The sequence below is a fragment of the Natator depressus genome, chromosome 1 (assembly GCF_965152275.1).
Source record: "Natator depressus isolate rNatDep1 chromosome 1, rNatDep2.hap1, whole genome shotgun sequence".
Taxonomy (NCBI): domain Eukaryota; kingdom Metazoa; phylum Chordata; order Testudines; family Cheloniidae; genus Natator; species Natator depressus.
Window position 1 is genome coordinate 48799952 of NC_134234.1, and position 17080 is coordinate 48817031.

Consider the following 17080-nt stretch of genomic DNA (forward strand, 5'->3'; position numbering starts at 1 on the left):
AGGGAGTGGAGCAAGCCGGGAGCAGCACAGGGCTCGTTTTCAAAGGCGCTGGCTTAAAGTGAGGCACCACAGGGCGTTTTAGGTATCCAGGCCATAACCGCCCTCTGCCATGGGTCCCGCAGGGTTTGTCTCTGAAGCGCTGGTGGGTCTTTGCTCCAGGTGCAGGGGAGGGAGGGAGACAAACCGACGCGCTGCTTCTCAGGGGAGAAGAGTTGGAGCCAAGGGGACAGCTGCTCCCCGTCCCCTTCCCTGTTCTGGCAGCGCGGGCCGCGCCCCCCGGGACACCCCCCCGCAGACACGGCGAAGCCCGGCGCGCCCCCCGGGCACCCATCTCGCCCCCCCACCCCCACCCCGGGCCGAGGCTGCCGAAGGGCGCTGAGCACCTAGGTAATGATTAATGGCCGTGCCCACCCGCGGGGCGGGGAGGGGATAAAGGGGGCTGCGGGGCGGGAGCCAGGAGCTCACACGCGTCCCCTCTCCGCCCTCCCGGCAGCATGTCACCTGCGGCCCCGCGCCACCTGCTGCTGCTGCTGCTGCTCTGCCTGCTGGGCGGCCGCCGGCTGCGCGGGGAGCCCGGGCAAGGCGCGGGCACCTGGGCTCGCTTCGCCCGTCGGCCCTACCCGGAGGACGAGCTCTTCCTCTACGACGCCTTCCCCGCGGGCTTCCTGTGGGGGGCGGGCAGCGCCGCGTACCAGGCCGAGGGGGGCTGGCGCCAGGGCGGCAAAGGCGCCTCGGTGTGGGACACCTTCGCGCACCGGGCGGCGCCGCCCGGCGCCCGCCAGCCCCCGGCGCCCGCCGGCGGGGACGTGGCCAGCGACAGCTACAACAACCTCTTCCGCGACGCGGAGGGGCTGCGGCGCCTGGGCGTCTCCCACTACCGCTTCTCGCTGGCCTGGGCGCGCCTGCTGCCCAACGGCACCGCGCCGCCCAGCCCCGCCGGCCTGGCGCACTACGGCCGCCTGCTGGCCCGCCTGCGCCAGCGGGGCGTGGAGCCCGTGGTGACCCTCTACCACTGGGACCTGCCGCAGCGCCTGCAGGACGCCTACGGGGGCTGGGCCAGCCCGGCCCTGGCCGAGCTGTTCCGGGACTACGCCGAGCTCTGCTTCAGGCACTTCGGCGGCCAGGTGCGCTACTGGCTCACCATCGACAACCCCTACGTGGTGGCCTGGCACGGCTACGCCACCGGCAGGCTGCCCCCGGGCGTCAAGGGCGGCCCGCCGCTGGGCTACAGGGCGGCGCACAACCTCCTGCAGGTACGGGCTGGGCGCCCGGCGGGCAGGGGATGGAGGGGAGGAGACGCCTAGGGAGGGAGGGATGGATGGATGGATGGGGGGGCGGAGTGCAGAGCTGGATGGCCGGCCAAGGAGTTTGCCCCACAAGTGGGGATGGAGGGAGAAGGCGAAAGCGCCTCAGTCTCCTCTCCCAGCCCGCCTCTGAGCTGGAGAGGAGAGAAAATCCCTCCCCCAGCTGGGAAGGAGCGGTGGCTGGACGGGGGAGAGAAGCGGGGGGTGGGTAGTGGAGGGGAAGAGAGGGAAAGGGGGCTGTCTCGTGCACACACCGAGGAATCGGCTCAGGAGCTGGGGTTTACACAGTCAGATTTGTTAGTGCAGATTTCCACTGGCAGTGATACGGGGGCTTGGCCAAGTTGGGAAATGCCTGGCAGGAGTTGCCGATCGAAGAAACGTGGAAGAAAGGAGGCTCCCAGGAAGAGCATTGCAAAGGATGTACGCCTACCCTAAGAACGGTTGGGGGAAATCTGTAAATATCTTACACTGGGATTTACTGAGACAGAGGGGATATTTTCTAGAGTAGATGAATGGGATTCAGAGGCAGGCAAAGGAGATGAGGTGGAGTTCTACATGTTTGTAGATTGCTTGCAGATAATATTCATCTTCCTAATGTCTATCCACCTCTGAACTTTTGTGTGGTGCACAGACTTTGTGAATTCATTGCCATCCACCAGAGAAGATGAAATACATTTGGCATCCTTGCTAAAATTGCCACTATAGTAAATCTGCAAATTCAGACTATGACATCTGCAATATTAAAAAAAGTTTCAGCGCTGTATGTCTGCGTGATGGAATGATGTAGTTGTGTTCTCCACTCAAATAACGTGTAGCAAAAGCCTCTTACAAAACTGAAATAAAATAGTAAATTAAGATAAAACATGACTTGGTACTGTGTAAATATATATCGTATTACATTGAGCTGGGTGGTACGCTATCTTTTCGTTAGTTAACGATGTCTATACACAGAACTTGTGGATGCACTTTGCATTTACGGTCCGCCCTAACTCGTGAAAATAAACTAAACTAAGCCTCACATTGTTTCATTCATTAATACACTGTAGAACGGTTACATATTGTGCTCCAAAAGATCTGTAGACTCAATTCTATCTGTGTAATTGTATTAATTGAAACATCCAGATATGTTGACTTGTAGCATCTCCTTTTGAAGATTCAGTGGAAATATTTGGTATAGTGGTAAAATATTTCTGAGAAAAATATTTTCATAGATTAATGTAGATGATAGAGCTAGTTGAAAATTTTCCATCAGAATGTTTTCTTGACCAGACAAAACTTTAACAAAATGGAGATATTTTTTTTTTATTTCCCACTTGCATTTTTGTGACAATATTGAACAAGAAAAAATCATTTCCTAACCAGTTATACAAATGGCCAGTTGTATAGTTTACCTGTTGGGTCATATTTGTGAATTATTGTATCTGGCAGAAGCACTTGCAATTTGCCAATCAGAGTTCAGGAAAGTACCTACAAATTTTGTCTTAATTTCACTGACAAAGTACAAAGTTCATTGTACCTAGCACAAATTAATATTCATCTTTGGATACAAAGAAAATTTCTGTTTTCCCTTCAGTACTTGTGCCTCTTTTGTGTTAGGCCATGTCTACTTTACAGGTGCTACAGCAGCATAGCTATGGTACCATAGCGTAGACATAGACTACAGCGACATAAGTGTTTTTTCCATCGCTGAAGGAACTCCACCTCCCCGTGTTATAATAGCTAGCGCTATGTCTACACTATAGCCTATGCAGGCATAATTTATGTTGCTTAGGGTTGTGAATAAACCACCCCCCTGTTGCAATAGTTGGAAGATGTGTGGCAGCACCATCCCATTCAGTGCACTGAATGAGGCAAAGGTCCTGTAGAAAATAATAGTATGTGATTTTTAAAAACATATGGTAATGTATACTCATAAGGGGACTGAATTAAAGTTGCACAGGCATTTCAAAACTTTTGAGTGCTTTATTTTGCAACCTTAATAATGTTCTTTTAACACAGTTTTTGTTACAGGTGTGTGTAAAATTCTAATTTTTTTTAAAGCAAACTGAAACACTCCTCCCATCCCCAAACTCCATCATGTAGCATCACATTGACACCCACATGGATCATCAGCAGGGGATTTTTAAATCCACACACACACCACTGCCACTTGAGCTAACAGAGTCACTGATTAACTGAGTAACATTGATAGGTTGTCATCCTCATTGTGGACCAGCACTAGATGAGGATGAGACATGCACTTCTTCAGTAGTTTTTATGGATATTTGCTGACAGCAGAGCAGTGGTGAGATTCAAGAATCTTGGGTTTCATTCCAGGCTTTGACTAGTGGCCAGTACTTAATTTGTAATGTAACTTGTGCCAGAGCTCAAGCAATTTTTTTTTACTTTCATAACTGACACAGCAAGCCCAGAGTTGCTGAGGCTATGAACTGCCAAGCCTAGAGGTGCCAGGGCTCAGCCCTAGCAAGCCTCAGCATAAATTAAGCACTGCTAGTGGCACAGATTATTTTGTCTGTTACCTTGAAATTTGACCCCTTCTGCCCCATCCAGTCCAGTTTATCCTTGTGTCAGTCTTGTCTCTACCCACAACCCAGCTCCTCACTCTAGTCCAGGTCTCCACTCCTCAGGCTTCTCATCCCAATCCAAGTCTCCTTGCCCAGCCCACGCTAGTCTCCCCCTTAGTCTTCCTGTCCGAGTGCCAGGCTCCCCTCCTGCTTCCATTCCCAGTTACTCTGCTCCCAGTCCAATGCCCAGCCATTACCAGTTCCCTTCCTTGTTCCCAGTCTCTCTCCCCAACTGGTCCCAGTTCCCCTGGTCCCAGCATGTCATCTGATCTGTCTCCATGGACTGACCTCCTGAGTCTCTCCGCTACTACCTCTCCTTCCTTACTTGTCCCAGTGAAATCAAGCTTGCTGAATATCTTCAGAAAAACTCCTTTGTTTTCAACTGTTTGGCTATCAACAGATGAACACCCTACCTCTCCAATATATATGTCCTTTCACATTTATCCCCTAATTTACAATATGTACAGAGTTTCTAGCTTCTTTTTTGCTTTTATTCAAACAAAGACCTTTGTGAGCAAAAAGAAGCTTGTGCAAGTCTTTATACTGATGCATTTTACAGAATGTTGATTACCATAAAGTATTAATTCATGTCCCTCAAATCCTTTAAATCCCACAGATACTAATGTGGATTTTGGACTCCTTCTGAGGATAAGTTATTTATTATCTAAATAAGTAATCAGATAAGAATTAGAATGCGAGTCAAATTCAGGGTTGGTATAAACAAGTCAGTTGAATTTTATGCATTTACCTGGGTCTGAATGTGTCTGGTTGTGTGTTCATTTTAAACTGTTATATGTGCTACCTTTCTTTCTTTCTTTTTTTTGAACTTTTTAATTTATGTAGTCACTGTTTTTTCTGCTTTGCGATTAACATTTTTCAATTTTTGAACTTTAGTGCAAAGGTGACAATTTAAAAAAAAAATTTTTTATAATGTTGAAAATCCAGTATATGGTTCCATACTTTGACATGTAGGAATTGTGGAATGAAACGTTATAAATGGAGAACTTTTAAAATACATCATGAATACTTGCAAGCATAAATACGTTGCTTAAATTTAGGTGCCTAAAGATGTGCCTAATCATGTTGCATAGTCACTTGAATGCTTATTGTCATAACCCCTGGCCAACCTACCACTTCTTGTGCTCTCTTTTAGGTGCACAGTAGTTCTCATGATTTAGAGCCCAATCCTGCAAAATGCTGAGGCAAAGTGCTGAGGCAACTTCATCTCCTATAGAAGTCACCTTTGTAGGATTTGTCCAATAGCACCACCTGTTGAAAATGTTAAAGTGCTTGCTAGTGAAACTGCATGTGCACAGGTGCTAATTTTGGAGAGAAATATAAGCACGCACGACACAGGGACTTCTCAGTGCCAACTGCCAGAGGGCACAGAGGGGTACAAAGATTTTTACAGGGATTCCTTGAGTGAAATAGCTGCATAACCAAAGGTTGGCATGTGAGGTCTCTACTGAGAGTCCGTAGCCCACTGGTCATCCTTATCATTGTGAAATGTATGTATGGATAATATTTCAGAAATTATGTAGCTATACTAAAAAAAAGTATATTCTTAAGGTCTGGTAGTTAAGGCAGGTGTCCGGGAAGTGACATACTTGGACATGTTCCTTTCAGGCAGGAGGTAACAGATGCTTAATTCTCTGTCTGGCCACATGTGTATTGTGCATTGTATGTCTCACAATGGAGGCTTATATGCACACTAAGCTAAAAGTCAGTCAAAAAAATTGCAAAATCTACAAGAGAGAAAATCTACAGGAAGAAACATAATAGCAGGGGAGTATCCTGTTTATGACTAAGATCAAAGGATTAGTCTGGTACGTTAGGAAATGCACAGAAAAACACAGTATCACTGAGGAGACAAGCTAATAGCGTATTTGTCATATGAAAGAAGGGTCCCAGCTAGACTGTCTGTAAAACACTGAAAAGACTTTGGGTGAACATTACTCTACAAGACATGAAAGTATCTAGTTAATTAAGTCTAGGTTCTGGAATGCATGTTATGATTTTATTTTATATGTAACTATTTGTTTCCAATACTTCTACTTGTTATTACTTCAGTCTCTGTGCTTTGTTAAATAAACTTATACTTGATTTCACTATTAACAAATCTAAGTGCTGTGAGTTGAACGGAGCTGTGATCCTGAGGTGAATCTGGTAAGCAGGGGTGTACTACTCCTTTGGGAACGGTGGATCTGGGAATTCTGTGAGTGTCCAGTGGACCAGGGGCTGGGCCCTCCACGGATACGCTCAGAGGGCTTGGAGATTGCAGTGTACCTATTGCTAACGTGTAGAAAGACAGTGGGGCCTGCCTAGGCCTAGAGGTGCATGCTTGTGTTGCCTTGTCAGGTAGAGTTGGAGAGCTGACCAGCAGAAGGTACACTTATGGCTTCCTCACGTTAAGGGCAGGTATTAGCAAGGTGCCTCACAACCCCGGGTACCGCTGGAAAGCGTCACAACATGTTCTATAAATGTGCACTCACTAGTTATAGAGCTCTTTGTGGTAGCCTCATTTCAAATTCTGAATTGATAAAATAAGGCACATTTTGTATGACTAATAAATAATAAGGAAGATGTATAATGTAGGTGAGTATAGTTGAGATTATTTTTGTTCTGTGAGTGTATGTAGGAAACAAACCACTGGATAGTTCTACTGAAGTCAATGCAGCTATGCTGATTTACACCAGCTGAAGATCTGGCCCTTAGTTTTAGGGTACTGGGGAAAATGAATATTTTTCTTAAGCTAACGCTTTGTTTTTGACTGGTCTCAGACTCCAAAACTGGGTAAGAAATAGGTACAATTATGTGCCTTTTTATTAACAAAAGAAGTTGAATAGAACAGGTTGAATCCATAGAAGTTGACACCCGCTCAAGTCTACAGTCAGAAAACAGAATGGTAGAAAGTTGACAAATGTAGGATGCGTCCTGTTTTTATGAGCTGGGTTAAATCTTGTTATGGGCCGCGTTAGAACCTTGTTAAAACTGATGTGTGAATGCGCCCTTCACTTAAGATCGTTGTAAGAGACGGTTAAGGGACCACACCTGACAAACCAGCATGTGTAGCCGGAGGTTTCCACTGTGTGTGTGTGTGTGTGTGTGTGTGTGAGAGAGAGAGAGAGAGAGAGATTAGAGGGAGAAACTGGGGTGCAGATACAGAAACTAAGACAGGTGGAACAGAGACAGACTCAGAGGTAAGAAGCAAAAAATCCAAGCAACAGCCTGTGAGCATGGTGTATGACCCTGGAAAAAAGCTAGAGAGAGGGTTTTTGGGTCTAGTGTTGACTCAGGAGGCTTGGGACTGTAAACTAAGGGCATGTCTATACTTAAAACTCCACAGTGGCACAGCTGTGCCATTGTAGTGATTCAGTGTAAACACTACCTACGCTGACAGGAGAGATTATCCTGTCAGCGTAGGTAATCCACTTGCCCAAGAGGCATTAGCTATGTTTGTAGAAGAATTCTTCTGTCGACTTAGCGCTGTCTACATGAGGACTGAGGTCGTCTAAACAATGCCACTCAGGGGTGTGGATTTTTCACATCTCTGATCAGAGGTGGTGCTAGCCCATTGGAGGCCCTAAGCGGGAAAACTCGGGGGGGCGCCACTCACAACACATAATAAAAAAGTGAACGTGGGGCCCTTTGAGCTGCTCGTGGCCCTAAGCAATTACTTAATCTGCTTATGCCTAGTGCCAGCTCTGTCTCTGACTGCCATAGTTAAACCAACCTAATTTTCTAGTGTAGACTAGGCCTAAGAAGCTATTGTTTTGATTCTAGTTCCTCCTGCATTTGGAGAAGCAGGACCTTGTACATTCCTTGTAAATAAACAAGATTGCATCAAAGAAAATATAAGATTCCATTATCAGTTTATACTTCCATTTGGAACACCTCCAAGGGCCTGAAGTTTGACGAGCCCCTCGAATTGAAAAGGGGCAACACTATCCTTCAGATAGGGAAGAGAAGAGTTCGTGTCCCCTTACTGAGTGACTAGAGTATTGGTGACCGGTCCCCTTTCTCCTCAAAGAATCAGAGAAATGATCTGTTTCTGCAAATACATTTTTTCTGTTTCTTGATCCAAGTGAATTGTTTGTGCATTGAACTTGGGCCAATTTGCACAATATAAACTGCATTTTCAGAAACCAAAGAACACATTTATTTCTTTAAGAAGTGGAGAGGAGCTGCTGCCTAGAAACCAGTCACATCACAGACAGGATGCTGACTTTCCTCTCCTTTTCCTGGATAAATACTGTGCTTAGGTATTGACCTTTTGGGGTTTGACCATTGAACACTAAACCCTAAAAAGTGTGAACAATTATAAATCTAGGAACTTTCTCCTCTCAGTGCATGCACACTACCTCCTTTATATTAAATAAGAATAATGCATAGTTGGTGCACCACATTGTTTTCACTTGGAAATGCAGGGTAGGTCCATTGAAGTCAATTGATCTATTTATTCTGAAATAGCCGAAAGCAGAACTTGGCCCAGTTAGAGGTGAATACACCTGATAGTTATTGTAGAAATACATCTAGCAGATTTTTTTTTAACAAGGAGCAACTGTAAATAATCCTGTTTTGTCACATCATGCAGATTTTCCCCTTCCTTTTTTTTAAATACTACCAGTTACAATGGAAATGGAAACAAATAAGAAATTATCTAATTTCTAGCTTTTAATATCTTTTCATCTCCTCTTCTTGGATAGTATTTGTTTGCAAATATTTTATTTCAATGGAAATTAATCACTCATCTTTTGAGTCATGTGGCTTTAAAGTGTCAGAGATGGTGAACAAGTATAATTAAACCAGTATAGAGAATTCAGACTAAACATCATGATTTCCTATAATGTAATCTTCTTGATATAGGTGGTTCTGATATAATCACAAATTCTACCATTTGTGAGGTGAGAGACTCTTTGAAGCTTTCATCATGAATGAAAAAAATTAAAAACAAAAAGTAAGAGTTCAGTTGTAAACTGTGCTAAAACAAAAGGCAGGAATTCTTGGGTTGGCTGTATTTTTATAAAAATCAACTGTAAATACCTGGGGGAGAAAGGATGAAAGTAATCCCATTTTGTCCTCCAAGCATATGATTGCACACTACATTCACAGAATGAGTTGTTTTCAAATACTCAGTCTGAGTAAATAAAGTCCCAGTTGTACCACAATTGCTAACATTACTCTGCTACTTAGGGCAACTTGTGAAGTAAGATGCTGTTCAAGGTGTGTAAGAGTGATAAGGTTAGGCTCTAAATGGATGTCCTTCAACTGTAGGCATATTATATCTTGATCAGAACTTGAAGAGATAAAAGGAAATGCTATTCAAACGCAATGTGTAAATTCTCTGTTGTTGCTTTCCTATGTAAGCAGTGTCAATATTTTTATTTAAGATCAAAGTTCTAGTTTGACATTGGTACATATTGGATAGGATATTTTCTGCTCACTGCCAGGAAGATAGTGAACTATTGGTTAACTGCAGTTTAATAAAGATAAAGGGCATTTGGATAGTCACCAAAAGAATCCTTCCTAAAACTTTACTCGGCACTGAAGGACTGAAAGTCAAAAGGTATTTGCTCTTTGTTGATACCCTTTTCTATGTTAATCTAATAAAAGATGATAGAGTGGTAGGGACCTCTTGGTCAGGGCCGGTGCAACCACTAGGCGAACTAGGCGGCTGCTTAGGGCATCAAGATTTGGGGGCGCCAAAAAGGGCTCCGGTGGGATGAGCGGCGATGAGCTCGCAGGTAGGAGGTGGCCAGGCGGAGGGGGTGTGGGCTTGGAGTCGCCCCCCCAACCCCCCGTGCTGATCGCTCTGCCTCCACTTCTCCCCCTGCAGGTGCCAGCCCAGTGCCCAGCCCCGGCTCCCCCGGACCCGCGGAGGTGAGGTGGGCAGTGGGGAGGGAGCGTTGGGCACCAGGGTTGTGGGGGCAGGGCAAGGAGGAAGGCTTGGGCTGCCAGAAGGGGGCTCCATGTGCTGCCTGGGGGGCTCTGCCCTGTGGTGGGGAGGCAGGGGCCTGCTGGTGCTGTGGGTTCGGGGGGCGGAGGGGGCAGGGAGACTCTGTGTGCCAGGCTCTGGGGGGAGGGGCGGTATGGTGTGGCATGGCTGGCCGGAGGGAGAAATGAGGGGGCGGGGAGGCTGTATGCCAAGCTCTGGAGTCGGGGCCAGGGTCCCGTGGGCCAGCCTGAGGCGCAGGCGAGCTGGGCTGGAGGGGGCTGCATGCCATGCTCTGGAGACGGGAGCAGGACTCAGCTGTGTGCCAGGCAGGGCTGGGGGGGGGTGTGTGTGCTGGGGGAGGGTGCTGTCTGCCGAGCAGGGCTGGTGGGGGAGAAGGAGTGCTGTGTGCCGGGGCGGGAGAAGGCGGAGGGGGGCTGCATGTCTGGCTGGGCGCTGTGAAGGGGGGGGACTGTGTGCCTGGCTGGGGGGCTCTTTGTGTGCTGGACTAGGCTTTGGGGGCGAGGTGGGGAACAGCGGGCCAAGCCAGCCGGGGAGGGGGCTGTGGAGCGAGGTGGAGTGCGCTGGTCTGGGTTTTAGGGGGATGTGGGGGGGGACGTTGTGTGCCTTGCCAGGCTCCGGGGGGAGACAGAGAGGGTTGTGTGCCAGGGGCCTCTGGGGAGGGCTGTGATCTGGGGAGAGTGTCTGGGGTGGGTGGGACAAGCGTGCTGCTTCACTACGGTACAAAGTGGCAATGACGTCATTTTCCTCGTCACGCGCAGCCTGACAGGCTGGTTATAGTGCTATGTTTACTAGTTTCTGGAGATTGTCGACTGAGGCTAACTATTTTTGTTGAGTTGTTTCAGATCTAAGACTCTGGCAATTGCTGCTGCATCATTTTGCTAATACTTTGTGTCAACTGTGTGTGAGTCGGGGGGGGGACGACGAAGGAGAGGGGGCGCAAGGTGGAAGTTTTGCCTAGGGCGCAAAATATCCTTGCACTGGCCCTGCTCTTGGTACTTACACTTCAATCAAGTAGCTCAGAACCTTTACTTCTTTATAATTGTACTTTTGAGGGCCTGATTCAAAACTCACTGGAGTCAATGGAAAGACTCCCACTAATTTCAGTGGGCTTTGATCAAGATCCAGTGCCCAGTCCCACAGCCCTTATTCACAGGAGTAGTCCCACTGGCAATAGTGGGGCTGTGGGCCCGCTGTTATGATTAAGAGCTGCAGGAGTGGCTGCTTTCTTGACTTGAATACTTCTACAGAATGCTCCTTAAATACCTCATGAGATGCACAGTTCTACTCTATAGTTGTACAAATTTTTATTTTTATATTTCTCCTTATTTTCACAAATTTTCCCTAGTATTCCAGGTAAAGGGTGGGAATAATCCCTAACCGTACTTTTGTCTGGGTGTTTGGAATAAAAACCAACTTCAGTTTTTAAAGGGTGAAATTGATAGCTTAATTTGATAGCATTTATAATTTTGTAATTCCTGCCTTTACTTCTTGACTGAAGACAGCAAAGCTGTGTGAGCTATGACGAAGAGAAGAGCAATCTCTATTCAGCACGTCTTAGCAGAAAGCTATACAGGAACTCTGGGGTAAAAGACATTTGGTGTCCTTATCTCCTACTCAGGATTTAAACCTATGGAGGCCTGACTCTGATGTCTTTTGCTTTGGTGGAAATGAAATCAGAATTGGGCCCAGAGACACTGATGGATTCATAGGAGTCCTTCTGGATTTATACTGGTGTAACTTGCAGAATCTGGCCCTTGGTGTTCTTTACAACACTAACTCCTTCAGTAAAGTTATAAAGTTTTCACTGAGTTATAAAATCTTCCTTTCACAAATCTATCTACAACGAGAAACAAAAGGTGAATTTCCCCTGGCTTCAACTATTGCTTCGCACTAACCTGAAATATGGCCAAAATAGTACATGTGTGCAGATAACCGGTGTTGAGAGTATTTTTTTTCTTGCAGGGATAGGGTCGGCTGGTGAGAGGTAGGGTACCATCAGTAGGAGTTGGATTCAATGAGCGAAATTCAAAGATGATGTACATTAGTCATTGATTTAATTTGGTCATAAAACTGGATATGGGGATCAGATTTATGGGCATGCTCGAGGCACCTCACACTGCTTCAGCAGGGCAAGACAGTTGTAAGAAAGGCTTAATTTGCCTTTTAAACCAGATTTATGGCTGTTTTGTGTTGTCTGAGCAGCTCAGACGATGCTGGTGAATCTCACCCATAATTGGTAACGTAGTATAACTTGCACTGATTCAGCATTCTGTGGGTGGGCAAAAGAATTGTAAATTAAATACTATGGGTCAGACTCTGGAACTGATTCTCTTCCCGCTTAACACCAGTTTTACACAGTATATCTGCACTGATGTCAATGGAGATATTTTGAATTTTAACTGGCATAACTTGGTCCAGCATTGCTCCTTGAGAACTACCTTCCAGCATTTCTGAATTTGCCCAAATTGAAGTACATTGCCTCTCTGACATGCAAAACCCATGGCTCTTCATTTCTATGTGTATTGCCATTCTCTGCCCAGCTGTAATTCAGTTTCATGGAGCATTTCAAAATCTGTTTTTGCTTCAATTCAGACAAAACCAAAAATTTATAAATTCTCTGTGCAACAAAGATTATTAAAAACATTTATTTGAAAAAAAAAAATGTTGTTTGATCATTTCAAAACAAGTTGGCAAACAGTGAGTCTAGAAGCCCCGGGATCCCTGGACTGAGTCAGGAGGCTTGGAGGTTGGGAGCCGGAAACCGCAGATCTGCAGCATGCCACCTGGCTGGGGCTCCAACAGCTTCCCACCTCCCATGCCAGCTGGGTCCCCCAGCTGCCTGACTACCAGAGAGCTAGCTGGCTTTCAAACTGGGGAGCCTGGGGGTTCTGGCTCTGTGGCAGCCTGCTAGGTGGGCAGGTTTCAAAAGCTATCAGGAAATCAGGCAGGTTTCTGATGGAAATTTGTCAAAATCGACAGGTTTCCGCGTTTCAGTGAATTATGTTTTTCCAACGGAAGAGTGTTTTGTTGAAAAAATTTTCAACCAGCTCTAGTGAACATAAATTAATTTTGAGACTCCCAGCATTCCCTGAAATTGAGATAATCGTTTCTCCAATTTTAAGGCTGTCATAGCCATTGATCTTGGACTTATGTTTTACTCCAATTTACCACCACAGCACAGAGCAACAGGACAGTTTAAAATCAGCCAGGCGAGATTATTTTCTGGAAATGCCTTGCTATTTTGTAAGTCCAAAAGTCAACCTAGAAATCTATTTACAGCTTAATGTCCTTAGCAAAGGTTAGGAAACTTTGGCACCACTAGAATCATTACATGTCCATCCCAATATAGAATGTTTGCTTTTACAGTTGAATAGATAAGAATATTCATTTCCTTCTCAAGAAAACAGCAAAAGGTAATCTGGTTTTGGTAGCTAGTCAATGGTATTATCTGATAAAAGTCCACGGTAATTGTCAGAGCTATTTTTTAATCAGCTCTCTTTTTCAGTTATTGCTCTGTGTATTTAGCAGCTCCATTAGATCAGTTGTTGTCCAGAGCTAAGGGCAAAGTGTACCTAATTTGTTTAACTTTTAGCATTTTTAAAAATTATCTCATTTTAAAAGCAGCCCCAGTAACTCTTGAACCTGGTCACTGATTCATTATTCTGATTGTGTTGTCTTAAGCCACAAGTATTTGCAAACACCAGTCCCATGCCAATTATTGGTTCTCTTTTGAGAAAGTTGGTTTGAAATACATTGTGTAGTCAGATGAGTATCCTCTTACTTAGATTTCAATTTAATTTTCTTTACAAAAAGGTCAATTCCAGAAACTCATTAACTTAAATGAATGTTGGATTGGGCCCTTTATCATTATAATGTACTTTACTGTATTGTTGGCATCGTATTTTATATCTTATTCAACTATAAACATAGCAACAGGCTGCCCTCAGCAAGATGGTCCCCCTATCCCTTTAACCTTTTGTAGGTGACAGTGAGGCTGTCCTGAGCTAAAGTGGCCAGCATCTCCCATTATTTACAAAATGGTGGCCTCTTGGTGGCCATGTTAAAGCCAGGCAGGGGACAGAAGCATGCAGAGGTGCTGGTAGTGAGACTGTGAGGAAAACGGCATGAGGAATGTGTTAGGAAACAGGACCTGATCCTATGAGGAGTCAGGAGAAAGTAGGGTGGAGGAGGCAGACTTAGAAGTATGTGTTGGTAAGTGGATTCCCCTCTGAGTCGCAAACAAGGAGGCCTGCATTTGTGTGATGTGTTTTTAAAGCTTGACATTTGAAACTAAAATGGAATTCGGGGCAATTGGCCTTCCCCAAAGGCAAAAAAATATCAGAAAGCTGGCAAAACCCACCATGACTTTGGCTTACAAATCATAAGATTTTGAAGATAATCTTATGATTTTGGTGAGTCTGACTCCTCATTTAATGAGCTTCAGTGTAGGTGGTGGAGCTAAAGGCCAAGATTCAGATTTTTGCACTTGATCTGGATTCCAGAGATGTGATTGATCATATTCATCATTGCCAGTTCAAGACTCTGAGAAAGGGAGGGAGATCCAAACAATCTGAAAAACAGAACAGGCATAGGTAGTGGGTATAATAGGTCAGGGCAGGCTCTGCTGCCGGAACCCCAGTTGCGGGGTTTGTGCGGGAAGTTTGTTTTATTATGCCCCATGCAGGTTCTGGGGCATCTGAGGAGGTGGTATTTGCTACTCAGCTTCTCGGCTTCATAAATAATCTCCCTGAAGAGAGAGAGATTACTGATGAACACAGGAATCTGAGTAGCAAATACCGCCTTCTCGGCCGCGCCGGAATCTGAATGAGGCATAGCAAAAGCTTCTTCTGGAGAGAGTCAGAGACGCTTTTCCCCATGGCAGCTTTGGGGTCTGAAGGGGCATGGTGCAGCTGGCTCGGATCTCCTCCGGGCAGGTGGGGGTGGGGTGCTTGGTTCTCTGGCCAGCGCAGGGCTCCTCCGGTGGTGGTGGTGGGGAGATAGGTGGAAGGGGAAGAGCCAGGGGCTAGCCTCCCTGAAGGGGGACTCCACCCTCCAGCCATAAGAAAAGGGTAAATGGCATATGATGTGTCATCAAATGGTAAGTCTACTCACCTCATCAAAATATATGAGCACATAGGTATTTGGCCTTTGGGATTTTTCAAAGAAGCCTAAGGGCTTGTCTATACTTTAAAGGCTGCAATGGCACAGCTGCAGTGCTTCAGTGAAGATGCTATCTACACCAACAGGAGGGCTTCTACTGTCAGTGGAGATAATCCAACTTCCTGAGAGGTCTCTGCTCCCCTTCTGTTGTGTTGAGTGTGAAGGGAACTTTCTCTGGAGGTAAGTAGTGGGCAATGGGTGTCCTTTAGCATCACCTGCTGGCTGTACATGGCACTGCAGGCACTTCCTGCTTCAAGTTCTCCTCACCCAGGTTTTCTCTCTGAGATTCATATGGCTCAGTCCTCTGTCTGGGTCACTCTCAGTCCCTTTTCAGGGTAACAGTAGTTCTAAACAGACGAAAGGGTCTTTCCACCTTGCTTTGGACTCCACTGGAGTCCCTCTCACAGTCTGGGCTACCTTCTCGGCTACCTTCCTGGCTCTGGGATAGATCCCAGACTTCCATATTTCTTCAAGACGCTACTCCAAGACCTTCTACAGAAACCCAGCTTGCTCCCTGAGGTTTCTCACTGCTCTGCCATAGAGCACTGGTTTTCCTGGGGTACCCACCTGATTGATGACAATGGCTCAGGGCCGTCCACAGAAGCCTGCCCACTCCCCAGACAGATCTCTCTCCGCTCTCCTATGAGGCCCAGCTTTTCATTAAACTATCACCTGACCCCCAGTTAGTCCTGGCCCCACAGACAGAGAAACAATTAATTAATTAAGGCACAGGTGAGGCTGGCTCCATCTCCAGGTCTCCTGGTCCCAAAGCATCTGGAATGTTGCTATTGGCCTCCCTGATGTTAATCAGTCTGGCAGAACTAATGACCTCTGTCCAATTAGCTGTGTTAACTGGATCCATGAGGGCCCTTTATCAGATCAGCTACCCCTTGCTCAGATTCCTGACACTTCCTCTCCTCCCAAAATGATATATAGGAATTAGAGCTGGTTGAAAAAATTGTGATTGATCTTTTTCATCAAAATTTTCTGATTCATTGAAATCAAAACATTTCACAGAGACATTTCAATTTTGACAAAAATTTGGAATAAAGTGAAATTTAAAAACTGAGTTGCATTGACTTTACCACTTCGTTTTGTTCCAACTTTAGAATTTCATTCTGAGTTTCCTGTTTTATTTCACCTTGTTGTTGAAAAATTCCATTACAATGTAGTGTGTCAGTCACTCTGTTCACATGTTTCAGAGTAACAGCCGTGTTAGTCTGTATTCGCAAAAAGAAAAGGAGTACTTGTGGCACCTTAGAGACTAACCAATTTATTTGAGCATAAGCTTTCATGAGCTACAGCTCACTTCATCAGATGCATACTGTGGAAAATACAGAAGATGTTTTTATACACACAGACCATGAAAAAAATGGGTGTTTATCACTACAAAATGTTTTCTCTCCCCCCACCCCACTCTCCTGCTGGTAATAGCTTATCTAAAGTGATCACTCTCCTTACAACGTGTATGATAATCAAGGTGGGCCATTTCCAGCACAAATCCAGGTTTTCTCCTCCCCCCCCCCACAAACCCACTCTCCTGTTGGTAATAGCTTATCTAAAGTGATCACTCTCCTTACAATGTGTATGATAATCAAGGTGGGCCATTTCCAGCACAAATCCAGGGTTTAACAAGAACGTCTGAGGAACAGTGGGGGGGGGGGGGGGAGGGAATAAACAAGGGGAAATAGGTTACTTTTTATAATGAATCAACCATTCCCAGTCTCTATTCAAGCCTAAGTTAATTGTATCCAATTTGCAAATTAATTCCAATTCAGCAGTCTCTCGTTGAAGTCTGTTTTCAAAGTTTTTTTTGTTGAAGGATAGTCACTTTGAGATCAGAAATCGAGTGACCAGAGAGATTGAAGTGTTCTCCGACTGGTTTATGAATGTTATAATTCTTGACATCTGATTTGTGTCCATTTATTCTTTTACATAGAGACTGTCCAGTTTGCCCAATGTACATGGCAGAGGCACATGTTGCCTTGTGTGTTCCTTCATTGAGTGAGAACACATTGTTTCACATTTGTTCAGTTTACCCATGTGAAGTTCCAGTGTGAGTTGCTGCAGCAGGACTGTTTACTTTGTTTGCTTGA

The 17080-nt window shown here is 45.5% G+C and overlaps 1 protein-coding gene across 1 annotated transcript in view; it reads left to right on the top strand.

Annotated features, from left to right (window-relative positions):
- The first annotated feature begins 494 nt into the window (after positions 1 to 494).
- Positions 495 to 17080, top strand: part of KL (klotho) — a 61917-nt gene continuing 45331 nt past the window's right edge. The window contains exon 1 of the mRNA XM_074959478.1: positions 495 to 1253. Within this exon, the coding sequence (XP_074815579.1) occupies positions 495 to 1253 (759 nt within the window). The remainder of the gene's footprint in view (positions 1254 to 17080) is intronic.